General features: G+C 43.3%; 3 protein-coding genes across 3 annotated transcripts in view; 1 reads left to right on the top strand and 2 right to left on the bottom strand.

Annotated features, from left to right (window-relative positions):
• Positions 1-295: 295 nt before the first annotated feature.
• On the bottom strand, positions 296-24512 carry LOC108110756. The gene is made up of 8 exons (XM_041819077.1): positions 24399-24512; positions 23841-24068; positions 22842-22981; positions 11986-12091; positions 6678-7376; positions 5666-5782; positions 1027-1394; positions 296-461 (listed from the first exon to the last, which is right to left on the bottom strand). Exons 1-8 carry the CDS (start codon positions 24510-24512, stop codon positions 308-310), a joined length of 1926 nt encoding a protein of 641 aa, XP_041675011.1. The 3' UTR covers positions 296-307.
• On the bottom strand, positions 17104-18303 carry LOC108110760 (heat shock protein 23). The gene has a single exon (XM_017219972.2). The coding sequence runs from the start codon at positions 18087-18089 to the stop codon at positions 17439-17441; it is 651 nt and encodes a 216-aa protein (XP_017075461.1). The 5' UTR covers positions 18090-18303; the 3' UTR covers positions 17104-17438.
• LOC108110758 overlaps positions 19925-25099 on the top strand; it is a 31794-nt gene continuing 26619 nt past the window's right edge. Inside the window, 1 exon segment of the mRNA XM_041819018.1 lies at positions 19925-20010. The gene's annotated coding sequence lies outside the window, so the exon portion shown is untranslated.

Raw genomic sequence — 25099 nt, 5'->3', positions numbered from 1 at the left:
AGAAGGAGAGTGACAGCAGTTGGCATTACACATATTTGAGGACTAGGCAAACATGGCTTACGAATTATACATCGGTGGCCATAAGCCAGGGCTTAGCCAAGACAACTTTCTTGGGCGGGCAACATTAAAGCGAGGGAATTAAACATGTGCCGTTGGTGTTGTTGTTCACTTTTAAACTCTTTACTTTTATTTACCAAGATCGTTTAAATTCCGAAACTTTGTTAAACTCTTTCACACAGACCGCCCATTAAGTACTAATTAGCGAGCACTGAACCAAGGCAATTGGGAAACTTGTAGCTGTTTTAACTCACCTGCCACGCGTGTAGTAGGTCTTGGGGAGAAAACTTTTCAGATTCTTGTAGGAGATGACCGAGGCGAAAATCGTTGAGTTGGCCATGATGTGCAGCAGTCGGGCGGAGAGTCCAATGTCCATGTAGAGCTGGTCAGAGAACAAATCCTCGCTGGCGAAATGTAAAAGAAAAGGTAAAGGAAAATGCATGAGCCGCCGTAAATCAGGCAAATTGTAGTCGTCGTCCGTGCATTTAAGGCACTTAATTAGCTAAATTAGACACTTGGAAGCCATGGAGCCTAAGAACCGGCAAGATGGAAATACCTGTCCGGAAACGACAAGATTCTCCCCGTCTCTTGGTTAGTCCTGGTTGCAAGCCATGGCCTTATACCGCCTCGACAGTGCTTCTCCACTTTTATGAGCCATTCTTCATGCCACGACCTCGCCTGTTTTATGCATTTTTTATTTATGTTTGCTCATAAAATAAATTTTCCATTAAGAGCCCTCTGGCAAGAGAGAGGGGTATTGGGGGAGGGTGGAAAATCGTTTTCCTTCGTCGCATATATTAATCAAGGGGCCGTAAAATGAAGTTTACTGTTTTACTTGGGTTGCGAAATTTGCATTTCGCCCCATTCGTAATTAGAAATTATAGCCGTTTCCTGCGCTGTGCAAAATCAGTCGTGTGTCCGATTTCATTTTAGAGGCCATTTATCTGTTTGTTTGTGAATGCAACTCACCCGTAAATGCGTAAATTAAACGGCAGCGTTTTCACCGATGTCATGTAAATGCGCAGCGAGTTGAGTCTGTCCAGTGACAGGGTGTCCTCATCGACTGTCAAAATGCTCGAGGCACCAGATCCAGATGCTGCTACTGCTCCACCGCCACCGCCGCCGCCGGCTCTTGTTGCCTGAAGGCTGCCCGCAGGACCCGCGGAAATCTCACCTGCCGTTACTCCTGACCCGCTGCCATCGTCACCGCGGGTCGAACTGTCACCCGGTGACGGCTGACTGCTGCTGCCACTGGTCGAGGTGGCCAATTGGGAGGCCGCGATGGTCTCGCGGTTCAGCGCCGCCGATTGCGTTAGCTGCTGCAGCTTTTTAATTTGCTGAAAGGAGAAATAAATGGAAAGCGTGCATCACACGGCGGGTAAATAATGGCTTTCATTGTTGTTCAACAAATGCAACGTGCCACGTCCTCGTGTCACCGCTACAAGTGTAAAGACTGGATGATGATTTTGGGTTTCATATTTCTCATTCAATTTACAAAAATTTCAACTCAGTCGAACTTATATTTTGGAAAATAAAATCTGGGAATTGAATTGTTAACTATTAAAAACTAAAAAATAAATAAAAATAATATAAGAATAGAAACTAGAAATTCATGAAAACAAAATGTAAGAAATCGAAAAGAAAGTTAAGTACTTTATGCTAAAACCTGTTTGGGTCAAAAGGGGGATATTTGAGCCAGATTTCTTTATTTTTTTTGGGATAAATAAACATGTTAGTTTGATTGCAAAAAATACATTTTCTTTTTAAAGTTAAAGCTAACATCTGGAAGACTTTTTGATAAACAAATACAATGTTAAATTAAAAGCTTTTGGCTTAAAAATAACTCCTTATTTAGACCCTCTCTATGTGTAAAAGTCATGAATACGAAACTGAAATTGTATGTAAATGCCTGAGGGGATTTGATGTGCTTGCATTTGCTTGAGAAATCAAAACAAAATCATTTTTGAGGTAAAAATATTAATAAAAACAAACCACAAAAATAAAGTCTTTATCTGTTTATTTGTTTGTTTGGCCCGGAAAAACGAGACCTATTTTTGCAAGTGTGTCTGAAATTCGAGCGTTCATCTGTGTTTCAATATGAAGGATAGGTAATACAGATAAGACCACAGCATATGCCATGTTTATATTTACTTGGCCAACCCCAGAAACTCCACACCACACCCCCAACACACACAGGGAAATAATCGAGCCAACAACAATCGGATGGAGACCGGCGATGAACTTTGGCCGAAATCAATGCCATAAAAGAAAGGGGAAGGGAATATAGGGGGGGATGTGTGGAGAACACAGGACAAAGTCCTGTCCTGAGGCCGCTGGCCATGTGGCATATTTTCTGAATGCCAACGAGGGCAGGGGCCAACAGAAAGCGCAGTAAATGAACCCGGCCATAAAAATCATAAATTGTTACGTTCTCGAGTGCAGTTACAAAGCCATAAACCGAGGCCAATAAGCAGGACCCAACTATAACGTTCGATTTTCGCAGTTTGTAATGCAAAAGCCATTACAAGCGGCTCGTCTGTGCAGAGAGGGATTTCAAATTTTGCAAAATTTATAATGCAAAGCTCCCCAGTACATACAGCATTTTTGGCCAATGTGTACAGAGATGGGGCAAGCAGTCACTTTGGCATTTTGTTACTCGGCAGTATTTCCTGCACAAATCAAAAATAACATCGGACTCAACGCATTTGTATTTTTTACATAAGATACAAACATACTGCTGCATAAATGTTCGGGCCAACTAATCGAAAGCGAAAACAATTCCAATTGGAAAAGTTTGTGTAATGGAACTTTTGTGAATCAAAAAAAAAAAAAAGAAAATACAGGAAAAATCCAAAACTTCAGCATCATCAGAGCATTAAGCTTTGGTGCTGTATATATGAGTGCCACGCCCATCTCGACCCAATGCCCATTCAAATGTGTGGCATTCGTATGATTTCTTTAAAAGGCGCTGAAAAGAAACTCTCGAAATCGAAAAGGGGGAGGCAAAAAAAAAAAAAAACGAAGAAAGCCGATGAGGAGAAGGCCTGCAAAAAGTTTTCCATGTGCAAATTTCACTTGACTTTCGACCTAGCCACGTTTAGCAGTTTACCGGCAAATCACTTGGCCGCCCCAGTATGAAAAGGGCGTGGCCATGTGTGGGCCATGTGTGAGGAAAAAGTTTTTTAGTCCGGGAACTGCAAAGTTGAGCCGTGACTTAGGGTCACGTTTGCCAGCGAATACTTTTTGGCTAAGTGATTCGTCGTGATTTGATTTGAATGGGAAGCGCTTTTGGCCCACTTTTTTAACCATTCCAGCAGACTGCGATCAAAACTTGCAGCCTGACCATATTCCACAGAAAATAAAAGTGGGTCAGTTGAGTTAACTTTGGTCTGGTCAATGCCGAACTTATGCAAATCCTAGCTAGCTGCTCGCACAAGTGTTTTAATCAACTTTTCGGGTTCGTTCGCTTTGCAAACATCCAAAAATGAGCAGCTTTCCATCCGCAAAAACTTTTTCAATTGCCATTTCCACAAATACCGCAAATGGAGGCGATGACGCTGTCCAGTCCGATCGGTTTGACATTCAGTTCACTGGGCGTGAATGGAAATTGGTTTTAAGCAAATGAAATGCTATCATAAAAATTTCCATTCGGGATTATTATTATCTATCAACATATTGATGTGGCTTAGGCCAGGCCGCATATTAAACTCACCATCGCACATGACAATTTATATGGCTGAATTTAAGTGGCTTTATGGATGGCATTTCATGCAACTTTAACTTTCAACTTTCCAATTTGCTTTGGGCCATCGAATGTATATTGCGTTAACGTTGACGTCTTTGGCCAGTGGCGGGTACGGCTGATTACTTTCACGGATTTTCTCGGACGCCTCGATCCACTAATTAAACTTGATTGCGCGCGAAAAATTCGATAAACTTGGCGGGGATTCGGCTCACTCCATTAAACTTTTCGTTCAGTCAATAAAAACGATGGCGAACTATTTGTTCAACTTCAGAAAAGTTCGACGAATGCCAATGCTTTTTAATCGACCCAATTATGCTGCCAAGTTTTTCAGACTGCGTCAGCTAATAAAAATTTAACATAAATTGTTCTTTCTGGAGCGACTTTTCGGGCTCACATGGCGCATTATATTGAAATGCCATAACTCAGCCGAACTCTCTCGCAAAACTAAATTAATTTATAAGCATTAAAAACTTTTCCTACTTTTCATTCTCTCCTGCACCAAGCCCGCTAACTATGAGCTAAGCAATCAGAGCCACCGAAAACAGGAAAAACTTATTTAGTTCAACGATCGTAAAAGACGAATATTAAAGCCGTTAGCGAGAAGTCAGTCAGTTGGCTAATAGATTATGCTGAAGGTGTCCGTGGGCCAACAGAGACTCGACAGCAAGGAAGGAAGCCTTCCAATTATCTTCGCTTCATGACAGGTCCGTGGAAAGAGGCGCGCCATATTCAAACAGTTGCAATCAACACTCTCATAAATTTGCATACCAAAATTTCAGCCTTATCCTGGCTGTTGGCATCAGTCCTTTCTTCCACTTTTATGCCGTACGCCAAGTACGCGAAATTTGCCCACAGAATAATACATGAGAAGGGAAGTGTCTCCGCCCAAACAAACCCTCGTGTCCTTCACTCGGAAAATCCTCTGTTGAGCTGGAAACAATGGAAACCACAATCTCAGGCGGAGATACACGTCGCCATGATGGAAAAAAATAAAGCGACGCACTTTTCACCGCCATTTGGAGCCTGGAGATTGGCCAAAAGTGTCTGCCTTTTTCCAGGTGATAAGGAAGTGGTTATCCTTATTGTCCTGTGGAGGGTCGCGGGTAAATTGTTTGATTGCCCCTCATTAGCAGCACCTTTTTAGACTCCACTGACTTTGCCTCACTCTTGTGTATGTAAGGGGAAGGGAAGGTCCTTCTCTATTAGCTCTTTTGGTAAATGGAGCGTAAATAGGCTTTTAGGGATAGCAACACCAACTACAAGAGGACTAAAATTGGTCATGCCTGAGTTTTAATCTCGTAGAAGTCTAACCAATTATCGCTGCAGTAAAATCGGCACGTGGAGCACGAAGTTGTCGGCTCAGGAAATCACATAATTCACCTCTTACACAGGACAGAGAAAAACCACAGACAAACCGAAAAATGCACAAGCTCATGCATATCGAAAAAGGTATTCATTACCAGCCGGCAGGCTCATCAATTCTCCGGCTGCTTTGGAAATCCGAACACGGATTGGGGAGACAAATGTACGTATATGCAAATTGCCGCCGCCCAGTGACAGGCCAACTACAAGCTAAATAAAAGCTGGAAAATGCCCACCTTTGCCCTAGTTCGATTCCGATGGCAGCAACAAGAGAGGGTGTCTGTGTATGTTTTCGGGTGTAATAAATTCCCGAAAGGGTAGGGAAACCTGGCTGGCAAATATTGAATATGGCTGTAGGTTATAAATTATGGCGCCCGAACGCTTCTCTGCCACTCCACTTTGCTTCAGTCTACTCCATATGGGAGTACACTTGCCATAATTTATGCGCAATTGCAGGCAAAGCATCCTGGCATCCCGGTATCCCGTTATCCTAGCACTTACCTGTTGACTGTTCAAGGATTGGGCATTCTGCATGACTTTATCCAGGATGCGCAGTATTATCTCCGCGGCCATCTCACGCTCCAGTTGTGTGCCTTTCAATTGCAGGTAGGTGTCGAGCTGTGAAATGGCCAAGGAAACAGAGTGTTGAGACAACATAATACAAGTCCCCATTCCCTACTCTCCACCCACACACCCACTCCCACTATTAAAAGGAATAAGAAACTAGTACCTTCCCGGATCGCTCTCGACTTCTTCTCACGGCAATTCGTTAGCCGGGAAATTTGTGTGCGCATTAAAATGAAAAATTGTTGCTAGGCGACGACCCCAAAGGCAAAGTAGATGGAGACCGGAATCTTTCTTTGACTGCAGTTGGGCAACCGAAAATTGTGTGAAAAATGGCAAGCCGCCCGGCTCAGCAGCTTTTTGCATTCATTTGCGTGTAAAAATAGTTACTCTGGTCCACAAGGCACTTCGTTCGTCCTCTCTCAAGTGCCCGGCATCCAGGTGAAGCTTAAATGTGTTAAGGGTTTTGCGGACGGAACAGACGAACCGGACAAATGCCTGAAAACGGAGTTCGGAATCTCTCTCTGAGGAAACAAGATATTACGCCGCAAAGGGAATTGCAATTCCGATTTTGATTAGGCCAATTTAGCCAAATCTGTCACATTTCGGGAATGTTATTGCCATCCCCTCGGTGGCTTTTACATTTATACCTTTGCCGGGGGAATTATTTCAGTACTAACAGTGGTTTGTCAATCAGTTGGGAATTTATTTCAGAAATCCTTTTAAAATATGTATTTTGGGGGAGAATATTTGAGTGCCTCTGTGTTGGTAATAACTTTACTCTCTACTTGATCTATAGAATCAAAGCGTGAGCTATGGCTTTTGATCTTGAGCTCGTTGTAATCAGTACAAGTTTACCTTTAATATTTATTAAATATAAAACCAAATACCTTCTAAACTTCGGTTTCCCAAGTTATATCCCCTTTGAATTGCAGATTCCAAAACTTACCTCATGCAACATATCGATGAGAAAGCTGGCCTCCCCGGGCAAAAAGCTGTTACGCCTTTGGAGAGTAAAGTCGAAACAAGCCTTCAGGATGTTGGAGGAGTTCGTTTGCTGGAAGCCGGCGCTCAAGGAAAGGAAGCGGTTATAGATGAGCAGCAGTTCGTCCCTTACGCAACCAGAAAAGTCAGGCAACAACCAGGTGGAATTTCCCGTGTCTCTTTGCTCGCAGATGCGACGCAGGTGACCCTCAAATCCCCGTGGGCAGTCGGTGATGATGGGAGCTCCAGGTGCACTGGTAGGCCAATGAACACCGTAAGTGGACTCCGCCGGACATACATGCACGGCATTCCGCTCGATGACATTGATGTAAACACTTCGGGACACGGGACGCACACTGTTGGATACCAGGCAGGCGTACTCCGCTGACTTCTGGATGTTGTTGATCTTCAGAATACTGCCGTCGGGATAGAGGTCTTCCCACATGGCTGTGGCTGCGTCGGACTGGAAAAGGACGCCATTGCGGGTCCAGCTGTAACCCAGTTGGGCATACCGTTTGATGTCATCGTTGCCGGGTGATAGACATCTCACCCGCAGGGAATCCCCACGCTGCAGGGTCACACTAGCTGGATCCACGCGCAGACGGGGCGGAGACTTGATGTGGATGTGCAAGGAGCGGCATTGCTCTACGCCCCAGTCGGTGACCTGCAATATGAGGAGGAAGGAGGAGAACGGTAGACAGTGGTCAGTGAAGCTCATTAAACAAAGTCCAGTCAAAGGGACAGGCCACAAGGAACGCCTGTCAGTGGCAGACCATAATGCCAGGGGTTTTGATTACTCATATCAACAGAGGCACACAGTTGTGGTCAGCAAAAAAAACACTGGCCATTAAGGAAAACGCTTTTATTTATTCATAGCCATGTCCGTGAACCAATATATATTTCCAACAATATCATACATAACAATATCTTTTTTGTAATTAAAACAATATGTTTGTAAATGTTTTTCAATCGTTTTAAGTTAATTGTTACTTTTTTGCACTTTTTTCATTCAGTTTTTAAGAGAGACTTGCGGAAAAAATGGATTCATTGGAATATGCCAATACACTTTTATTAAAAACTAAAAATTAACAAATAAAATATTGGAAAAAATATCCATAAAAACCCAATATTTCCTTGCCTTTTCTTATTTTTTGAAAATATATAAAAAAAATGTATGTTTTTTAAGAAAATTTGCAAGAACTGCTAAAACGACCCTAACTGTCTTCGCATTGATAAACCAGCAATTCTCGATAACTGAGGACCGTCCGGCCAAACATCAACATCAAACTTATGTAAGAGCAGTGCACACATCCTGGTGGTTGGACACTGGCGATGTCCTTTTCATGTATGTCGGCACGGACAAAGGGAAACAATTGCGGCCAGCTTCTGTTCGAAGTTCGAAGGCTGTCAGCCGGCAGCCGTCGCCTGGTCTCCCAAGGATTTGTTTAATAGACTTATTTGCTAGTCAGCTAGACCTCATTGTGTGCTGATTGGATATGACGAGGCCTGATTTTGCTTGGGTTTGCTGTTTGACTTGGGGCCGAGAATGTGATATTCAGTCATAAATCAAACGGCAAATCTCGTTGAAAGGCATCGTGTATTAGTTTATGAAATGTAATTTAAAAGCTTAACAGCCCGAACGGGATGGATTTTGCAAAATGTATTTGTCGTAACAAAATAAGGCATTGAGCTGGGGATTAGTATTTGCCTAGGCACTCGAACGGCAAGTCAGACGATGTCCAGTGAAGCCTTTGCTGTTGGCTTCTAAGGACTCTTCAAGCTCCACACGAGCCAAAGTATTTACGACCACTTGCTCGGCCAAGAGAGGATGGCTACTTAAAGCCTCTGTGCTGCCGTGTGGGTTCGGGCCAACGGGCCAACCTCTTGCATTTATTTATTTCCACGCGGCTAGCAAGCAAACGAATTGTAAACTTGCTTTGTTGATGCTGCCGTTGTTGCACATCCTCCTTCGGGAATGTAATACACTCGTAAAAATGTGATTGAATATGTTTTACATTCGCAGAAGGTTTGTGATTATGCTTACATCAATATAATTATATGATTAAAACAAGTAAAGAGTTGCAAGAAAAGATAACCTTAAAGCACTTTAGCTTTCAAAGTTCTTCTTTAACTATGAATATTATGATTGTACTCCCCTTAGAACATTTTCCCTAGTGCAGTGTTTCCCAGGTCATGGAGAAAAACCTAGACGTTGCCACCACGTCAACGATGACGATGATGATGATGATGGGCACCAGTCTGCCAGATGCTCAGCCAACTTCCGTTTCAAATTTAAAAAGGAAAACAGAAATAAAAAAAAAAAATGATACAACTAACGAGGAGGCGGCATCATTGTCGCCACCGTGAAGGTATCGCACTTGTCTGGCTGGGTTTTCCTGCATCCTGCATCCGCGTCTGATATCTGGCCCCTCGGGCACTTGGCCTCAGCCGATCCGGAAATATTTAATAGACAGCGAAACGCTCTTGATGTAAGCCAAAGGTTAGTTTCCTTTTTTATGGCAATGTGGGTGCTTTAAATTTGTTTTTTTCCGTTTTCTCAATCGCGTAATGTCCGTTGGCTTTGCAGTACCATTTACGACTCTGCAGCGTCAACAAATCCTTGCCGGCCACAAAATCCAAATGCCAATTAACTCATTAAGCTGGGGACGTTGTCCGACTGCAAAACTTTGCTACCGAGAAGAGCGCTTTTATAGCCGAATGGTATTTTATTGGTCCCGGATAAGTCGCGTCTCATTAACAGGCCAAGTCGTTAAACAACACATTGTGCCCTGAAATGGCTAAACATTTTGGCCACGACACTTTCCTCTCGTTCTTCTCGATCAATGAACAACACTCCAATGGAATTAATAGTTCATAAAATAGGTTATTCCGAAGCCAGCAGCATTTATTAAGCTAATGGATATTGACAACATTGAGGTTTCGAAATGAAACCACGAAAACCGAAAACAGTCGTGAGTTTGGGGGAGCAACCCTTTAAAGTTATAGCAGTTTCCGGAAAGTATAAGTGGGCCGGCTTATTGTACTTTAATAGTTACAAGACCTTCCGCAATTCACACTGTGTTGAGAAAGTTATAAATGAAAGGCATTGCCTTTAATAGCTGATAAATCTGATGGCCTTCTTCCACGAGTCCCTTAATCAGGAGAACACTTAAGCTCAAGTCGTGCTCTGCGAAAAGTGGAATGGCTTAAGAAATGTGGCTAATGCAGCCAGCTTAAAGACAGCACCGCTCAGGGCCATTGTGCACGTAATGGACCCGAGACGCTTTCGTTCCCCAAGGCAAATGAATTAATTGCAACAAGGCGTATACTTAATATCAATACATAAATAATAAATGCGCAAAAGCACACGCCCCCCATTAGAAATGTACAGAATTGTATGGTGATGTTTGGGTTTTTGTGTGTGCTGTGCGGACAAGTTATGGACGTGGACATGCAGTCCCCAACGCATAATGGGCCGTAGAGGCATTGGCAGGCGCTTTATTGACTTGGACCTCGAGGCCGTGTTATTGAAAAGGATTCATGCTCTAGAGTTTTCAGCAAACAGCTGCGAGACGTGGGCACAATCGACCTTCAGGGACCGTGAAGCTTGGAGCATAGAGCTCAGAGCTCGGTACTCGGAGACTTCAGTTACAGTCCAGCCCTCCTGATTATCGTTCAGTTGTTGCAGCTGCTAAGCGTTTCGTCCTGCCTTCCTGGCATCCTGCCTTTGATCTGGCTGGCGTCATTACGGAGGGAGCAGCGACAATAATAAGTGAGCGGCACGAGACGCGCCAAAGGCACAAAAGCGGCAAAGGCAGCTGAAAACTGCTGGCTCCCCCATAAAGAACTTAACAAAATCCCCTCGGAGAGCCAGCCTCGGACCAGGCACTAAATACAATGGGCCTGAGCTTGGGCCCCCAAGAAATGCCAGCTGGATGATGGTGGTGGTGCAACAGATGCTGACGCTTTTTGTGGTTCCAGAACCCCCTAGTTACGGAATTAAAGTGTTCTAGCGCCATCTTTAATCTGGGTAAAATACCGCTGACTGCTTTCTTACAAATCAAAACGCATTATGCTAATGCCAAAGTTCAATTGAGTTTGCAACAATTCCAAATTTGATTTATACGCAACAAACGTAAACATTTTATTACAATCTCCCGTGAGCAGGCAATCAAATTACCATTTGATTTATAACTAACTTGCCATCCAAGTGCCTGGCCTGGTCATGTGTCCACGTACTTGGCGGGCCAACTTTTCTTGGGAAACTTTTCACGTGCACGGCCAGGACTTGGCCTCCTTTTACGGTGGGCCAATATTTTTTACAAGCCATTTGCGTAATATGTTATTACCTAAGCCATAAAGAAGAGGACCTACCGGATTGCCGGGGATGTGAGCCAGTGAGAAAGGCCAGTTTTGGGTCTAATGGTCCGGAACAATTTAAAACTCTTATTTAGTGCTGGCCTTTAAGCCGGAAGAGAGAAGGACTGGCCCAAAGACACACTTAGCTGCTGTTGGGCTTAAAATCATCTTTGGGCATCCGTAAATTCATCCCCGGAAACCGCAGTCAAAAGAATGTTTAATACCATAGATTAAAATTTAATTGGCCCCTGAAAAAGAGCATTCAAGTGCAATGGATGGCCACATTCCTCTCGGTGAAGCTGCTCCTCCATCACTCCTTTCTATCTGGCCGGTTTACCATATTTTAATTAGTCTAATTAAAAGCTACGTTCTAGCGAAAATGAAGAACAGAGCCGTTAACAGAACGCAGCAAAGCCAAATGTAATTATGTGGCCTTCTGGGTGGTTTCCCAGACGGATCCAACACAGTCGGAATAGCTCTGCACTGCTATGATATGGCAATTAGACTGATTAGTCAGCTGAAAATATTACGGGGTGTCTGCGAAGGCCTGAAAGTGCCCGGGGAACCGGAATCATTAGAAAAACCAAAGGCCCAAGTGGAATTACCAGATCATCAGCTTAGATTAACATGGAAATTTTAAATGCTTTGATGCGGACGTGATGGGCGGAATCAATGATGGCCTAATTTAAAACTAAATGAAAGTTGTAAAAATGTTTAGGCAATTTAAAGTCTGTTCACTTCACTTAAGAAAATTAATCCCTGCTAACAAGTTTACAATACTAACGACTTCTAATTCTACTTTCCTCAAACTTAAAGACTTGTTTTTCTGGGAATACCCCAAAAGAAAAAAAAAGTCCCTTAATTTGTAAACTTTATCATAAACAATAAGTTAGGTTATAGAAAAGATGACTTACCTTACAGCTATAGACGCCCTCGTCTATCCGACTTGCTTTGGTCACGCCCATTATCGCAGTGTAGACATCTTTGGTCTCGGGTGGTAAGACCGTGGTCCAGATTTCTCTGAAAAGTACAGATGAAAGCTTTATTTAGTCATGCTAATTAGCACTCCACTTTCGGTTTCCGCGAGTACTTGAAACAGATTCACAGCACAGTGCCAGTCATGCATTAATTCTCACGCCCCGGGGCAGCCAAATGCCAAATGCGAAATGCCTGATGCCAGATGCCATATGCTGTATTCCACAGAGCCTGAACGACCGGGCCAAGTGAACTGGATCATATGCAGCAAGCCCGCTAATTGACATACTAATAGCAGCTCACTTATCACGGCCCCCATCCTCACTCTCCACACTTTCCACTCTCCATTGCTTCCCATAACCCATAACCCATCGCATCCTGGGCGAAAGAAATCATAGCTAATGGGGAAACAATCGCGGATGCTGCGGTTCGAAGTCAATTAGCGGGAACATGTTTCATTTTCAAATGTTTTTCGAAATGCCCTGGATGCGGCGGCAGCGCATTGTTGCTAAAATTGTTAATAGTTTTTGGTTTCGTGGATAAATGGGTCGTTTCACGGCTGCCAGACATGTGTACGTATGATTCTGGTTGGGATTTATGTGGCTCATCAGTCGAAGGGCTCCTGGGAATGGAGTTGTCGGCAAACTGAAATCGATCACAATATGCCGTTGGGAGGTGGGATGGTGACTTTCGCTCTCGTTCACAATCTTATCAGAGATAAGCCAGCCGGAATTTGATGACTGAAAATATAAACTCCCATCCAATTACTCACACAGGATAAGGATAAGGATGAGGATGAGGATGGGGAAAAATCGCAGTTCTTGTGTCTGTGACAAACGATGTGGAATCTGGTAATTGCGAATTTAAATTCCGTTCGTCAGCAGCTTGTGGAAAAGTTCTGCAAACTGTCTAAAATGCATGCTAAGCCTATTAGGCATCTCCCGGGCGTGCCTCATAATCCTCTGGACAGCTGGAAATCGGTGCTTGCACCTGGCATAGAAGGGCACAGCGCACTAAGTAAAGCAAACCGAAAGCCGAAAACCAAAACCTTCCAGCTGGCAACAACTTAAGTGCTGTTTGAGGTTTTCGTGGCCAACAAACATCTGCAGTTTGCCGCCAGCGCCCTTTTCCCTACATCCGCCCTGCATTCCCTTCTCTCTTCTTTCCTTCCGCCAGGTGAGTGCATTTCACTAATAACTTTTACGCATGGATAGCGCTGACGTCACGAGCCTCGAAAAAGTGCCCAAAAACCGCATCCTTAACCGCACTTCCCACACCCTCACCCACACCCACTCCCAAGCTATTTACAGGTGTAACGCCTAAAAATGCGTTTTGAACGGAATGGGAATGTGAATGGAAATGGCTATGGGTATTGCTATGGATATGAGAATGGGGGCTGAGGCTTGGCTTTTGGGCTTTCGCATGCAGAGCACTTAACCTACAATTTACTAATGGCCCAGGGCGGAAGAAGTCCTTACCCAACCAACCGTTTGCCTCCCTTTTGGGACCGCCAAAAACGCACCTTCAAAATCAATTAAATGGCAACGGAAGTAATAACATTCCCAGCAGGAAGTGCGTAACGCTTAAATGCAGCAACGACAACAACACCAACAGCAACAACATTAACAATGGCAGAAACACCAAAGCGGTAGTAACTACGTCCCCGCCGATTCGCAAACAACAACCGCAAAAACAGAAAAGCGTCCACAGGTCCTGTCCCGCTTACAGCAAATGGGCCCAGGCAGGATTGACATCGGCTTTGGCACAATGGCAATAACGTCCTGGACGTCCAGGACGTCCAGGAAGCTGGCTAAGCCGCAGCAACTCCACTAATGCCACTGCATTCCCCGCCGAAAGTGCAACTGCAACTGCAATGGCAGCAACTGCAACGCAGGACCAAGGATTAGGTTCCGCACAAACAGAACCTCAGCGATGCGTTCGTGATGTCCAAAGAAGCTGGAGTTGTTTTTGTTTTTTTTTTTATTGGTAACTATCTAATATCGGTTCGGAACAGCTGAACATTATTCGTTTTGGGTCGTTGGTGGCTGGAGCCCATTCGATTCGCTTCATGGTGTGTGCTCAATTCGATTCTCTCGAAAAGGGCTTACACATACTGTATAGAAGCTCTCCACAAAGGAAGCGTATCCGAGTCTTAAACACATGTATTTATCTCAATCTAAGCTGTATAATCTCAATATGTTAAAGCTTTTGGCTTTGAAGTGCTTTAATATTTATTTTTATGACAGGCAGCTGGTAAGCGTTTAGTAAGAAACCCTTTAAGCATAGAAGCTAACTTATTTTAAAAGAAATCTTTTTAAATAAAAAGTTAAAAGGGAATTGTTAAAGATAATGGTTAGTAAGACTTGTCCAATCCAACATCAGAAAGGGTATTTCAGACTTCGTTGCTCCATTCGATATGACTCCATTTTTGTTAATGATGCATTTTCCCAATGCGATTTGCCTCACGTAACCATCTCCGGCAACTGCATTCGCTCCCGGAGCAGCAACGTTTCGTTCCGTTGCTGTCTGCGGTTGGAAAATGCATTTGCCACTCCGCAATCCCCGGTGAAATCCTCCATCCTCTTTGCCACTTCGCCCTTCCCGGAATTGAACGCGCTACAAATGGCCCGCAAAATGCCTTTGCGTAGGCGTGCGTGTCTGCGTGTGCATGTCCTGTAAATACAACTGCAGCTCAGCTGCTCGCAGGCTCATGACGGGGAGATTCCCAATCTGCGCTTCATTTGAGCTGCTGTGCTTTGGTTTGCTGGTCAAACAACTCATAACAACTCGTTGGCTGTAAAGTTCAATGGAGCAATTACGTCGGCAATGCTGCCAGCGAAGTCTTACCATGTCAGCAAAATCTGTTGGACGTGCTCCAACATCACAGCTTTTCTAAACAGTGATGACCAATTAGCCGTAATCTTTGATATATGAGAGGTACTACAAAAAAACTGAACTTATTTATTACAATGTATATAATCCTTTACAATACGTATACTTAATATACACTGTTAAATATCACGCATACGTTATAAGTTAAATATTTTGTAAATTTTCAGATATATTCAACACCTAAAAACCAATAATGTTACTTCATTTTTAAGTTAAATAAAAAAAAGCTGTACTGCCATCACTATCCCTGCTTAAACATTCTCAATTAAGGAGCTCGGGAGGAAAAGCACTGCTGGATTTGGTCCCCCTGGAGGCCTCTAACTTTCCAGTTACGAAAGCGTCTGATGTCACATCAATTTGCGTAATTAGGTGTCGAGGCCCTCACACATTCGATCGCTCATAAGTTGGCGGCTCCCCGGGGGATGTTTGATTACTGTGCGATTGAAAAGTTTCCAGAATAACATTCAATCGGAGCCACAATGGATCAAAGGCCATAAAAAAATTAGTTGTTAGCCGCACACAACGTTGCGGATTTGAACTGAGCTTGTGGCCAGCGAAACATAAAACATAAAACAACAATGGGAATTGCCCATAGCGATGTTCGATGTTTTTCTAGGGCTTGGAAACGGAAGAGGTGCATATGGACTTTTTATGGCCAAGCCTACGGCCCAGTTCTTTAAACACAAACAACCAAAAGCACTCTCATATATGCTTGGTTTATACATATATATATATATATATATATATATAAAGTACGATTCCATCGGAGTGTTTTATGAGTTCATAAAATTGGTGCGTAGGTGTTTATTATCGTTGTGTTATTTTGGTTTGTCCCCGGCACACCAATAGCAGGGGAAATTGAAATTGTGAAGTTACTTTTCTGCTGAATATTTTATCGCCGTCGTCCTCCGCCATACTCGTAAATATGAATATCCCACGGCTCGTCCGGCCGTCAGACCAATATCTTAAAGCTGCAGGCACATTCCCGCAACCGTAACTTGATTAGAAATAAGGGACTCCATCCGGAGATCAGAACGTCTATGGATTCGCCTCATTCAAGGGCCATATAAAAACTTTATTAAACGCAACTACGCATAAAAACAAAACGATGACAAAGTACGCGACCTCGTTGTTTCGTTTGTCCCATCTCGTTCGGTGGCAATTTTTTCTTCTTCAGCTGTTCAGCTGCTGTTGGGCTGCGGCCTGCAACAATTCACTTCAAGATGTAGCAAATTTCATTACAATCGTAACAAGAAAACGTGTCTCAACAGCTAAATTGCAAGGGACGAAAAGCAAATCAAAAACGGTTCTCTGGCCCACCATTTCCGAGAAGGCCGAAGGCCTGATTGGGCTCTTATATAGTAGGCCACATGCCCCGCAGTTTTAAAGCTTTTATTTGAAGGGAACATTTTTTGCAGCTTAAGCTGTAAAGAACTCTTTCTGACCTAATTCCATATATATTTAGTAAAAATTTAAAAGGAAATATTTCAGCCTGTATGGCTTTAATTACTGACAGTCTCTTTAGATTATAAAAAGAGATACCTCCTAAGCAATTTGAAGCCCCTTTTCTTAAAAAAGGGTGTGCATAATATTATTATTTTCTTGGCTTTTTGATGGCGCACCACTTTTTTTTTGGGGTTTACTTTAGGTCGATAAGGAAACTACATACATATGTCTCTGTTTTTTCCTTTTTTTTGCTGACTAGCTGGGTTTTCTCTTTGTTTTTTTATGGGCCATGTCTGCCTGATGAAAAAGGCACAAGAGTCAGATGCAGACGAGGAAAATACAAAAGGTGTTAGTGAATTTTATTCAAATTTGACGCTAATCAAACGCTGCGTGACAGGAAAGCTAAGAGCAGCGAGAAATCCAATTCGCTTGGGATTTGTAGCAGAGCTGGGTTTTCCCAGAGGCATGATTTATTCTTGATTTGGGATTGTTTTGGCGATTAGCTGGCGAATATTTTGGGTGAGATTGTATTTTAAATAAAAACTCAATAGAATGAATATTCCTTATCTAACTATGCAGGATATATGGAATTTCCCTTTAGGCATCGCTTAAACTCACCTTCTAAATATAGAAATGAAATCGAACTCTGAACTAGATCAAAAAAATAGTCTTATTATTGTTTCTGATAAAGTCCTTTATTGGCGTAAAACAAAATCACAAGCAGTTATCAACTCTTTAACGTTATATTGAAGCTACCTTAAGGAAAACCTAGAACAATGTTGACCGCGCCATATTTGCTCACGTTTCGAACGAGGGTCTACGTGCTAGCTAGTTGGGAATCTAAGAACAATCCAAGTAACTTTTCTTTTGGTAAGAACTCCAATGTGCATGTGCCAGGTGACTGGGATGTGTACCGCCTTCTTCTTCGCCTAAAATTGTCTAACTCCCTTACGGCCGATCGACTGCCTCTGGCGGCCTAAACGCATTTGGGCTTCCGCCTCCACTTTGGGATGAGAAAACGGAATCTCCGCGCAACCGCCAGACGTCGCCGGCTTCATTTGTCCATCGCTGTGTCAGCAGTGTCTCCACCGTCACCGTCTCCATTCGCCTGCTCGATGGCCTTGGTTGCAGTGGGATCTGACACGCTGCCAAAGTAGTTGCCCGTGGGCTCGATCTCGATCAGGCGCTCCACGTCGTCCAGTTTCGGAGGTGCTGGCACCGTGATCATCAATATTCCGTCTGCGGAGAAGGTGGCCCGTGCCTGGGTGGCATCGTAGTGACGGGGTAGCTTGTAGGATCGCGTAAACTCACGGGTTATGCAAAGTTGACCCTTCTCCGCCCGGTCATCCGACTGCTTGCCTTCTACGCAAACGGTATCGCTGTTCCTGGCCTTCACAGTCAGCTCAGAGATCTGGAAGTGATGCACGTCCAATACTACTTTGAAGGTCCCTCGCCCTAGGGAATCTGGTTCAGTTCCGGTCTCTATAACCACTCGTCCCACCAAACAGGATCCATGGCACCAGGCACTGTCGTCCATCCGCAGGTGAAAGTCACGGGCACAGACATCCAGGTCGTGGGATAGGTAATAGTGCCTTTGCCGGCACTTGGACTGTCCGGTGGACCAATGTCGTCGTGGTGGCCAGTGGTGGTGCCCCCCGCCATGTTCGTGATCATGCTCCCAGTCCCAGTCCCAGTGGATAGGCATGACTTCTTCTCCCACTCCTCCACCTCCTCCTCCGATTCCCGATTAACGGAGTCCGGTTCGTTGGACACGGAGCAAGCGTGTTGATTTTTGGCTTAGATGGCCAAAAAACCGTTGCCCTCCGCCCTGTTCGACTCTTACAAGCTAACTGAGTTCCGGAGGGTATGGTAATCGGCGGAACTTGCAGCTGCACAACTGTACCTGGCACTAATGCCACTGTTACTGAGCTTATTTTTGTTCCGCCTTCAATGCCGTTCATAAGTACAGTTGATATTCTATAAGTTGAACTTCCATCAGGTATTTTAATCATAATCAAAAACTCCTTGAAGGAAAACAAAGCATAACTTATGGAAATAATTAACTTTCCTCCTTTTACTCCTTTAACTTTTTTATAAAATCGCCACTTTTGGGACTTTGACTGTATCGCATTCCTTTAGAACGACACGCGTTGCCGAGAAAGTGGGTCTCAGCCTTGTCCGACAACCCAAACTGTTTGATCAATACCCGTCCCAGCGACGGTCCAATCAGCCGCGGAGCTTCCTTCTTTTATTGCACAAGCGGCGCCAAGCAGCCGGAATTGGAAACAGCGCGAAGACAGGACAAGGAAAACACTGCACAGAGCTAGTTGAGCCAGTTATGAGATAATGCCAAATTTTGAAGGGAACGAAGTGGCCGGCCACGGAATGGCAATGGTGTCACTAATTGTGCCATTGTCACCCCGCAGAACAGAAAAGCAAAGCGAGTCCAAGGAACTGAGCAGACGAGTAAAGGCAGACGCATTGTGGGAAATGAAACTAATGAAAATCGTGACCCCCCCTACATTGGATATTGCTGCACTGAGGAAAATATTAGATTAGAGTCAAGAAAATAAATTATTAACAAAAGGTCTTCTTTAAATATATTTAATATTGAAAACAAAAAGCTTAAGAGCATTATCTAATATTCTACTGACTTAGGAATGCATTTTCACATTTTAAATTGTATTTCGAACTTCATAATCTTTTTAAAGCAGCTTTTAATCTCAGTGTATGTCTACAATGCTATCCAAACAATTGAATACAGGGTGTTAACTTTTAACTAAAATATGGCAAAAGCAAATAAACAGATTATTGATTTAGTGGAAATAGTAGAAGCTTTCTTGGATCAAATTTCCTGTGTAGTTCTTAAGGAGAGAAGGACCAAATTAGCTTTTCCACCCAGTTTGCACCCTGTATTTGGAGTATAAGCCATCAGATGCATTCCATTGTCCTAGACAACGACAACGTTGCGTTGTCAAGACAGTTGTTGCCCCTTTGTTGCTGCCATTTTATACTACTGTTGCCCCGGGTTGAGCCAATTTGTAAAATATATACGAAATATATTTTACTTATGTCTCGTGCTGGGGTCAGGCAATTTGGCTGCTTGCTGCATGGCTGCTGAAATTGAATTTTTGCTTTGGCTTTTAAGCAAGTTTGACAAATTTTCAGAGCCCGGCCAAAAGTGACTGCAACAGTTTCGTTGGCCCAAGCCAAAGTCTTGTTCGGTTGGCTTCGGGGGGAAAAGGGGTTGGAGACTGGAAGGGTTTGAAATTGCATTGACAGGCAGTCAAGCCCTTCCACTTCATAGCGCTGAGACAAATATAGATTACGCAAGTGCTTAGGGTTAAGCTAATATTAGCAGGAATTTCGATTCCCACTTTAGGAGGTCAATTGGTTTGCTAGCCACAAATAGTGTACTTCTTTCCCTACAAGCAGACTTTTACATAACACATCGTTGTAAAAGACGTCAGAGAGATGCAGTTTTGCACATTTTCACCAGCTTCTGTTTATGGAATTAGCTAAAATTTGCTAAACGAATAAAATGTGAGAAAAAAGTGATATTGTGTGTGGCACTTTGTGCTCAGCTCCAGTTGTTTTCTGACTTTAAAGGTGTTCACAAGTCAAGAGTAAGCTAAATGTGATGACTTTAAGATAAGCAAAGGTCCTTTGAGGCAGTTAAGTTAATTTGGGACATTTTGGAAAATTGAAAACCACTAATTTGGTGAAAGTGACGCAATCAGAGAATCGAAGATGGCTTAATGGGAAGTATTTGCTTAGCCGCAACTCTAATAATGGCATTAGTGCTGTTGTAGCACTTAATCAGCCCAGCGACCTTGTCGCCCGTCTCAATCCTTCGACCCACATTGCAAAGGACACAGGATTAGGGGCACAATTAATGGCCGAACCCTGGTGGCAACCATAGATTATTTTACACACATATGTGTATGTACCTCCGCCTTCGAATGGCAATGCGAACGCCAAGGCACCTTAATCAAGGCTTCAGTTTTGGGAGTTTGGGCCTAGTTAGCCGTGCTTGCGGGCTCCTTGGCAGCCAGCTTTTGGATGCGTTAGCACCGTGATTGGAAAATAATTGCATTCATTAAGTGGGTTATGGCAGGGGATTGGGCCTATGCTGCTTTCGATAAACATCTGCTAACTGGGTCAACATTCGGCGACTGGCAATCCAATAGATTAACCAACGAACGCCTCTTAAATCGAACTTATGGGTTGCTTAATGTACTGCTTTCTTAATTAGTGGGAAGTGGTATGTATCCCTAAGAGTTTTTGTTAGACAAACTTCCTTAAAAATGTTTGTACATATGCAACCTAGTCTAAATTTAGCAACTGTTTACAACTAGTATTCGAACAAACTAATCAAGAGATGGCTAGTATTGGTCCTGTTTTGATAATAAATTACATCTCCCTAAGTGAACAGCTCCCTACGGTGAAATCAAGCATTAAAAATTCACTTACTTCCGGTTATTTTAGTACGCAAAAGTAAAGTCATCGGACGGATTTAATGTGTAGTCGTTTGTATAATGCAAAGTTGGTAAATGTCCAAATGAATGACTTCACTCACTTCACTGTAGTTAAAATATTTACTAATACTAGCTACGGTGTTGGGGGAAACATGTGTTTGCGGCTTTGTACGGCAGTCATTTTTTACACATCAATGCGTCTAAGTGGGCCACGCCGGGCATAAAGGACGAATGGAAGGGCTGCCAGCCACGTGGAGGTCCTGCAGCCAACACGAATATGTGTATATACAATGTACATGTGGTATCCGTACAAATATGCATAAAAGTAATCATAAGTCCGCAAAACGAAAGGAAGGGGCTGGATGAGGGGTCGAAAATGGCCATGAAGGGGTCCGAATTGTTCTACCAGTTGGCAGTTGGGTAACGCATAGTTGGCTTCACAGGATAACAAAAACTCTGAGAATAGACTTGGTTATCGATTTGCGGGGGGAGGAGTTCTTCATTTATTTATATGAAAGGCAATATTCGGATGAGCAATCCTTTATTTGAACACCACATAAAAGTAACTCAATCCATTTTTAGTTTTATAGTTATCTGCTGATTGAATAACAACCAATGTTTACTGTGCTTAAACAAACTAAATTTTATGTAATGATGTAATTTTATCATATCAAATATGATTTACAGGGGCTAACACAAGTTTAGTATAATGACTCTGCGTTTGGTTTTCTATGGAAACCTGATTTAATTTATAATTATTTACGGTTATTTGGTTTATTTTCTAAAAATCAAAACATAATACATTTTTGCAATTCTAAAAATATATCAAATTTAAAATGGGGTTAATTTGCATAAATTAAATAGCGAAAAAATAACGAATCAGAGAAATTTAAATAGTTTTTAGAAATGCGAAATTCAACATTCGCGGCTGATAAAAACAACTTTGGCAACGTTTCGTGACATGTCGTTGCCAAAAAGTCTTTGTCCCAGAATACTAAGAGCTTTCCTGCCAGCGCTTAAATTTTTGTTAATGAATTGCGAATTCTATCGGCATCAGCACCGCACTGCAAACCCCCTTTTCAGGCGACATGCCACATTCCCCATTCCCCCTCATTTAACCCAACCCAACACCCCAAGGACCTCGACTTCACTCATTTCCCATTCACGCAACACATTTAAAGTTTGAGCTTTGTGGTGCGGCTGCAAGGCGAATTGTCAAGGCAACATGGTAGGGGCCTGCTAGTGGGTTGTGTGTTGCTCATGGAAGGGCTAAGCTCCTCGTAACCCCTGCCAAGTCGTCCAAGTAACAGCCCCTCGTTAGTTACGGCCATATGCTTTTTATGTAATACACCAACGCACCCCGTCAGCCAGCCAAGTGGATCTGGATTCCAAGCAGGGCGGCAAGGAAATGGGAATGCCATTCGTATGTGTTGGCCACACATGTGTTCCGGCTGGCCCCTCCACACTGTTGGATTTATGATCAATCATTCGGCTAGGCTTACTGCGGTTAGGTTTTGGCCTGGTCCAGAACCCAGACCCGGCTCAAAACCCCGCCAACGTCAACTAGGATTGCGACTGTGTCCGTCGTCCATGGCTGACAAATCTTTATCTTTGGCCTGACTTATTTATCCCTTTTGGCTGTTTCATTTTTATTCTGCCAGGCATTTTTATGTCATGTTTATTGATGTGTAAAAGTCATAAAGTCAAATTGAACACTTGTGCTGGCTGTAGCAGTGGCAGTGGCAGCCATCCCTCGCGAATCTTCCTTTTGACTCCCCAAGTGTGACATTGGCCGGAGAGCCAGTGATTTTTGCTTTTGCTATTTTCATTTTATACCATTTTATTAAAAACTTCAGACTCCTCTATGTCTCGCATCTTCCGGATTCCGGTGGGTGTTCAAAGTTTATGGTATTTCGTGCTGGTTCTGGTAGATAAGCAGCTGGCACCACAAATCAGTGATTAAAGGATAGTTCACTCACCTCGTCGCCTTGGTGGCATTCACCACAGCCCCATCTTTGAACCACTGAAACTGCATCCGGGATGAGCCCTGGGCGGTGCAGGATATGATGAACTCACTGGCCTCGCGGACTCCTGATTGCGGTTGATTGACGGTCAGCTCCTACAAAAGGGAGACAATGTCACACTAATTAGACACCGGACAGTTGCGGTTCGGTTTTGGGTTTTGGTTTTCGGATGATCAAATGGGAGGACTTTAAGGATGGGGTGTGGTCTTGCCGTTGGGACCAGTTCCTGTCCATCAAACTTTGGGGCTGCTGAGGTTTGGCGGCTTGTTCGTCATGTTAATGCTACTTAATTGAAGGCAGCCTGATGAGGCCAATTGTTCGGGCGAGCTGGCCGCAATTAATAAATAATTATTTTCGTTGCCGGTCCGAGTGTCAAGTGCCACACTGTTGACATATTTATGTGCATATTTATTAACACGGCACTTTGCTACATTGGCTATTACCGGTTCTCTTGCTGTTTTTGGTTTTATTCTTTCATTTTTATTGGGCCCGCCTTTGCAGCACGTGCCTCAATAGTTAATAAATTATTGTTTAATATGTATCGGAAATGGGAGGGAGTGCCATCTATGAAATGCGGAGGCCAGTATATTTATTACGCTTTTAATAGCCGTGATGGCCATCTCGGATGCGAATTAATGAAAATACCATTCGGCAAAAATCAATGATGGAATGCCTACGATTGATGGATGTGCCCAGAGTGCAAAGTGAAAAAGTGGCTGGGACGAAATTTAAAATTTATTTATTTATTTGCGAAAACGAAGGCTAACCGGAAAAATTCAATAGATAACTTGCGGAATGCTTTTCAAATACAAAAAAATTCCCTTTCTCTCTTTCTTGGTAGCCAATCAAATATCTCAAACATAGCTTTCGCATAGAAATCCGTCAGGAAAATATGCAAAAAGAGATGGATTAATGCTTTTACTGCTGGATTAATGCTTTTTATTCGCTACTTACCAGCAAACCCAGCGGTGGGTTCTCATCGAAGTGATGGAAATTTGCCACCAGGGTGAAGTTTCCTATCCTGCCGCGCTCCACCATCCGGGTGATGGCATCCCGGATGCGCTGCGAGTCTCCTTTCACGCCAAAGAAGTGGAATGTTATGTCCAGGCGATCGGTGGAGTTTGATATTAGTTCCAGATCGCTTATCTTTGTGATGTTGAAGTTGCGCAAAACACGACCCAGCTGAAAGACAAAAAGGAAAAGTTCCATTAGTTTAAGATACCTTAGCTTCTGGGGAAAATATTAAAGGGAAACAAATTTCGTAGAATATTATCCTTTTGGCTTTTTTAGCTCAAGGCTCAACTCGTTGTGTACGTCGCCACTTTTTCATAATTCGAAATTAATGATAATATATTCTTGTAAATAGCACCACTGGGCATTGGGCCCGCATTGGAATACGGGCACACATCCGGCCAGCAGATAGCAAGTTTAGGTTGGGCAGGAGCAAAAAAAAAAAAGGTTTACCTGGAATTCTTACGCTGGAGAGCGCTTAAAGCATCGTCGGATGCTCACCTTTTCGGTTGCTTTGTTCTTATCGCTTCGCTTTAAGCTGCGGGCCAGGCTCTTGCCGCTCAAATTGGCCATAAAAGGAATTTTTCCGGACTTGGCTGCACCAGGGTGTGTCATAATGCCCGGTTGCAGGACTCAACTTAAGGCTTATCCTTGTTTAAATGATTATGCATTATGCCAAAGCCGCTTGCTTTGGATGGTCGTTGGTCCACCTAAGTCCTAATGCGGTGGTTAGTTTTGTTGTCTAAAAGTTTTACCAACTTTTTTCTGTGTTTGGCCCGCTTTTTTTTTTGCATGCTTAAATATTCTTATATTGAGTCATATCTTCTTTATCCTTTGGGTTTATCTAAGTCATGTTTTGAAGAATAAAAGCCATAAGGTTCTTAAATTCTTTGTTAAGTACAAGAAAGTAGTGGTTCTCAGATTCTTAAGTTCATTTTACCTTTAAAATTATTTAGGGACGCACAAGGGGCTATAATTTTCCAGGGCTGGTCTTTTCGTGCGACTGTCAGACATAACCAATTAGCGCTTTTAATTAAGATGGCATTAGACTCTCATAATAGTGTGGGAAAATCGAAAGAACTCCAGGGAGAATGTGGCAAACCATGAAATCAAAGCTGACAGGGAAAGTCTCCTCGAGCAATGGTCACTATGGTTTGTGTGGCCAAAACTTATTGGAAGTAATTATGGGCCTCCATAGCTCC

This window comes from Drosophila eugracilis, unplaced genomic scaffold (assembly GCF_018153835.1).
Source record: "Drosophila eugracilis isolate 14026-0451.02 unplaced genomic scaffold, ASM1815383v1 contig_445, whole genome shotgun sequence".
In the NCBI taxonomy this organism is placed as follows: Eukaryota; Metazoa; Arthropoda; class Insecta; order Diptera; family Drosophilidae; genus Drosophila; species Drosophila eugracilis.
This window is presented reverse-complemented; position numbering and strand designations above follow the sequence as displayed.

Excerpts from the sequence above, each read along its gene's own strand:
- LOC108110756 (XM_041819077.1), bottom strand. The coding sequence starts at position 24,512 with ATGACACACCCTGGTGCAGCCAAGTCCGGAAAAATTCCTTTTATGGCC. Across the intron at positions 5,783-6,677 it reads TCATCGATATGTTGCATGAG|CTCGACACCTACCTGCAATT; the intron begins GTAAGTTTTGGA and ends GCCATTTCACAG. Across the intron at positions 462-1,026 it reads TTTAATTTACGCATTTACGG|CGAGGATTTGTTCTCTGACC; the intron begins GTGAGTTGCATT and ends ACATTTCGCCAG.
- LOC108110760 (XM_017219972.2), bottom strand. The coding sequence starts at position 18,089 with ATGCCTATCCACTGGGACTGGGACTGGGAGCATGATCACGAACATGGC.